A 5034-nucleotide genomic window follows, 5' to 3' on the forward strand; every position below is an offset into this window, starting at 1 on the left:
TTCCTAATGAAACCCCCAAAAAACCTTGAACCTCATCCTCTAAATCTCCAATTTGTAAGTCCTGTAGCTTGGTTAGAGCACAAACGAGAAGACCTGGGTTTGATTCCCGGTCAGGGCAAAATCTTAGGCAAGTTTCCTTACTCCATGCACCTGTTTACCTAGCATTAAATTGGAACACGGTTGTTAGTCAATTGGCAGATCACTTTCTGTCAAAATTCAAAAAAAATTTGGTCACTCAATCCACGACTGTTTGTGGGACACTGCTGTGCACAATTGGCTGCTGATTTTGTCCACAAAATATAGTCAACCACTTTACAGTATATTCTGTGAAGCACTTTGAGACGTCTCAATAAAATAAGACATTATTTCAATGCAAGTATTATGTGCAATTCCATTTAAATCTGCAATATCTGTAACCTGGAAATACCAGTTTTGAAGATATCCAAAATATTCAATAAACATAACATGAAATGCTCCAGTTTCACAACCAGCAGTTTTCATGTACTAATGCTTAGACAAAGTGCAGTTTGGCATTTTGCTAGCAATGCATCACTAGTCGCAAAAATGAAAACAAACCACTTGGTAATAAGCAATAATTTTATTGTAAGCACTGCTATATTTTGATCTCAATGACAATATTCCATTTAAGGCTCTTGTAATACAGTAACTGCCATCATGCCTGATTTGCAAATCTGTTTCAATGTTCAAAGAAAACTAATATGGTAAAGGTTGACTCCCACTTTTGTTCAGTGTACATTTCACTGGAAACTAAGGGCATCATTAACAGCTATTTCTTTAATAGTTTGTACAACCAGAATGAAAACTCAAAAGCTACTGGTGATGCAATTACAACTACAGAAAGTTAGTTGGCATTCCTTAGATTTTGATTCTTTTAAGAGAACAAAACAATTACAAAAAAAGTTTCTGATGCATAGTGTAAACACAATCTGCCATGACACAAAGCTAGACTATCAAGGCAGGAGTGGTTTATTAATGCACAAGAGCCTCATGGAACTATAATCAAGTGCAACTTGAACAATTATAATACTGAATTAGTGGCTACCACCTGAACAGTGGACAAAACTCGCATTGTTTGATTATCATTAATGTTTCTAAACTACTCACATGAATGTTCACATTCATTCAACAAGGAATGCATGCAACGCCAATGGTTTTGGCTAGAATGAATGACGTGAAAGCATTCCTTGAGGATCTACATAAAAACTACAGGAATCAAACAGTCGAAGGGCAACAGCTGGTTGACTGTTTTTAAATCGAAATCTCATTGCATGAATCAAGAAAAACCTAAAAACTATTCCAACTTTGATCAAATGATATCAGAGCTGCAGAAACGGAAGCTCCGTGGATCAAGATGGCACTCGTTTATCATTTTACAAGGCTATTTCTTCAAGTGAAATCACAGAGTTGCCCCCCAACTTCTCTGCAAGGGTTCTGCGGTCCTGAATTTCATCTAAGCCATTAACTTGCCATTCATGTTTAATACCTGAAAAACAAACATAATGTCAGAGCATGTTATTTCACACCAGCAAAATTCAGCAATAATTTCATGCATATTGTTGAATAAGAATTAAAAACCTGTCAATCTCTTTTTAATGCTATCCTTTGAACTAGCATATATCATCTTGCTTTTAAGTGATGCACCTTCTGGAGCCCTACAATAAGAAAGAGGGAGAAAATGAAATCAGTTTCCAGCATCCAATACATGCTTGATATCTGTAGAAGAGTCTACATGAGTTTCCAGCAAATAAATCAAAGCTTTAAATGTAGAAAAACTACTGCATACCAGAATATAAATACCAAATCTTCTTTCTTGGATTCTCTTGTCTCATATGTAGCATCATACAAAGCATAACGACAGTCATTCAACGGTAGTAACTTGACAAAAGTTGCATAGGGGTCCGCCACATCATCACCAACCAAAATCTCTTTATTTTTCTCCACAATGATCTCTTTTTTGTTATCACTAAGAACGAACAGCACTCCCTTCTTTCGTTTTTTGATTTCTTCAAGTGTTGATGATTTTCTTACTTTCATCTCATTGAATACCTTGATAACATCTTCATTTACTCTTACTCCAGAGGCCTAATTGAAAACAGCAAGAATAAGCACATACACAAGAATAAGTACACACTCATTCATAATGACACTTACAAGCCCAAATAACACATCACTCAACCATACTTTTAAAGTAACTAAAGCATAAACCAAACGCCCTTACGTTCGCAAATTGCAATAATTGACGTTCAATGCTACACGTTTTTTTTGGGGGGGGGGGGGTGAGAGCCAATTACAGGTTTTCACTGCGCGAAGTTAAGGTTCTTCTGTACCAAATGAGCACATGCAAAGTATCCCTCACAACTATGCAGTTGATTCTGACAAATTACAGCAAATTGTGGTGATGCGACAGATTGGGAAGGGAGGGGGGGGGGGGGGGGGGGGGGAGGAGAACCAGAGAAGAAAGAGACCAACGTGTGCAACAAAAGAAGCAAACCACAGCCCTCACACGCTTAATGATGCTCTTGATGACATGCATTTTTAGAGATAAAACCGCAAACCATACAAATTATCCAGGGAGGAATACTCGAGTCAGTTCTCCTCTTCCCCCCACCCCCAAAATATCTCAAATGGTCCATCGGTGAAAACGTTAAGAGGACAAAAAAAAATTGTTGGGAAGAGGGGGGGGGGGGGAGGTGGAAAGAGATACACTGACCTCCAAGATTTGAACAACACTATATGGTGGCGCAGAGATATTGTATTTAGCCGTTGGGTCTATCGTTATTATATTTATCGTTATTATATTTAATTTTTTTTAAAAAAACCATTAAATTCAACGGATTTGATAAACAGAATAGCGTCGGCTCCCGGACACAGAACGACTTGGAAACCCATATATATATACACACACACACACACATATACACAATAAACATATAATAATTATAAGCCATTTGATTTGCAAATCACGCCGTTCTCGAGATTTTCCCCTCGGCCCCCCCACTTGCCACAATTTAAATTTCGCGAAGAATAAACGAAATCAAGTCCTTGTGAAAATCTCCCCCCCACCACCCACCCACCCACACACCCACACAACCACCACGTAAATCTATATGACACGACAAGATAAGTAAGGGGTTTAAAGGAGAGAAAAGCCCACATTAGTCGGGACCGTTGTATTTCTCCCCTCTCTCTCTGTGTGTGTGTGTGTGTGTGTCTGTGGTGGGGGGTGGGTGGGGGTCAGTGGTGTGGGATTCTCTCCTGATCATGGCCGCCAGCCTCAGCCCTTTTCTCTTTCCAACGATAAACACAACGAAAAACCGCAGAGGACAAGAGAAGAGAGTGAGAGAGAGAGCCCGAGACCCCCGCCATACCACAGGAGCTAATCCCCTCTCCCCCCCACCCCCCCCTCCCGCCGCCACACACCACCACCACCACATCTTCCCCCATTTACGAAAAAAAACCCCACGAGAAGGAACGACGTCTGACCCGGGCAGACGGTTATTATAATTATAATAATAATAATAATTATTCGCCCAGAACTAACAAAAAGATGTTTAATATAAATATATATATATATATATACACACACAATTATACATATATATATAAAAAATGGAGACGGATTTTTTTGTGTGAGAGGATGAGAGGAAAGAAAGAGAGAGGGAAAAGATACCGCATACCGAGGGCGAGGATACCCAAGCGGTTCCCCCCCACACCCACCCACCCCCACCCGCGTTGGCCCAACCTGTTCCCCACTCCCCCCCCAACCCCCACCCCCCACAAGCGCCAAACTCGTCCTTTACGCCCAGCGCCCGCCCGCCCGCCCTCTCCCCGTCCTCGTCCCCGTCCCGTTGGACGGACGTGAGAGAGTGAGGAAAAGATGCCGGTCACTGGCTACTGCATCGCCGCGGCTAAAATTAGGTTAAAATGGCCGCCCCAAGCGGCTTCCCCCCCAACCCCCCCACCCACACCCCACCCCACCTCACACAGTTACCTCTCCCCCCATTCTCTAACCCGCCCTCTCCCCACGAGCATCACTCAACGATAAAACCAAACCTCAGGGTGTTAAAGAATAGGGGGGGGAGAGAGAGAGAGGGGGGGGAGTAGAACAGGAGGGTTTATTCCCCCATCCAAACCCTCCCCCCCTCCGGGGAGGATAGATAAGGAAAGATAAAGAGCGCTCAGTCCGGCACTGACCGACGACTCTACTCACCATTTCGAACGGTAGTCGGGATCAAGTGGTACGCGCTCCGAATCCGCTGCGACCGTTATTTAAGTGCACGGGTGGGGTGGGCGTGACCATTCACAAGAGCGGTGGGGGCGTCATGGAAGAAGGGGGGGGGGGGGAGTGCAGTGCAGTGCGGGGAGGAGGGGAGAGGGGAGAGACGCGACAGAGCAACCGCGAGCGGCACCACCACCACCACCACATGGTACAGCTCTACTCTGACCCCCCCCCCAGCAACCTGCTAAACCCTGCACCTGCACCCAATCTACACCCATCCACAACGTGGGGATAAGTGCGATTTGCCTGCGCTGCCCTCCTCCCTCTCCTCCCCAGCGCACGGTCCAAGGTATTCATGGTGTCCACACACAGCGTCTCCTGACCAACGGTGCGCACTGTGATGTATATACACACACACACACACACACAGTCCCGCTAATGGTGCATTACCGTTACATGCACCGAGTCCGCTAAATGGATGCGTTGTTTAACGCAGGCTGGTTTGGGATGCATTTTGTGCGCCGGGTGTATGCACAGAGTCGGCTGATGGTGCGCACAAAACACACCCCAAACCAGCCTGCGTTCAACAGCCCAGTGTACTGTACATAGAAATCCATCTGCAACCATGTGCTTTATACGCCTACCCAACAGAGCTAACATTTGAGGGATGCACACAACGAGACAAAATCTGCTATAAGGAGGCGCCCAATAGACACACACAGCAGCGGCTGGTGATGCGCAAAATACATATGAATTTGAATCTGCTAATCATGTACCCAACATATAAACAAAAC

The 5034-nt window shown here is 44.2% G+C and overlaps 1 protein-coding gene across 3 annotated transcripts; it reads right to left on the reverse strand.

The window, feature by feature from the left end:
• Positions 1-583: 583 nt before the first annotated feature.
• Positions 584-4321, reverse strand: cfl2 (cofilin 2 (muscle)). 3 transcript variants are annotated; one of them, XM_007893373.2, is made up of 4 exons: positions 4232-4321; positions 1805-2103; positions 1597-1673; positions 584-1504 (listed from the first exon to the last, which is right to left on the reverse strand). In XM_007893373.2, exons 1-4 carry the CDS (start codon positions 4232-4234, stop codon positions 1392-1394), a joined length of 492 nt encoding a protein of 163 aa, XP_007891564.1. In that variant the 5' UTR covers positions 4235-4321; the 3' UTR covers positions 584-1391. The 3 variants fall into 3 exon arrangements, with proteins under 3 accessions (XP_007891564.1, XP_042194000.1, XP_042193999.1); XM_042338066.1 differs by lacking the exon at positions 4232-4321 and adding an exon at positions 3699-3722; XM_042338065.1 differs by lacking the exon at positions 4232-4321 and adding an exon at positions 3435-3458.
• Between the last annotated feature and the right edge of the window lie 713 nt (positions 4322-5034).

Source organism: Callorhinchus milii, unplaced genomic scaffold (assembly GCF_018977255.1).
Source record: "Callorhinchus milii isolate IMCB2004 unplaced genomic scaffold, IMCB_Cmil_1.0 Scaffold9, whole genome shotgun sequence".
In the NCBI taxonomy this organism is placed as follows: domain Eukaryota; kingdom Metazoa; phylum Chordata; class Chondrichthyes; order Chimaeriformes; family Callorhinchidae; genus Callorhinchus; species Callorhinchus milii.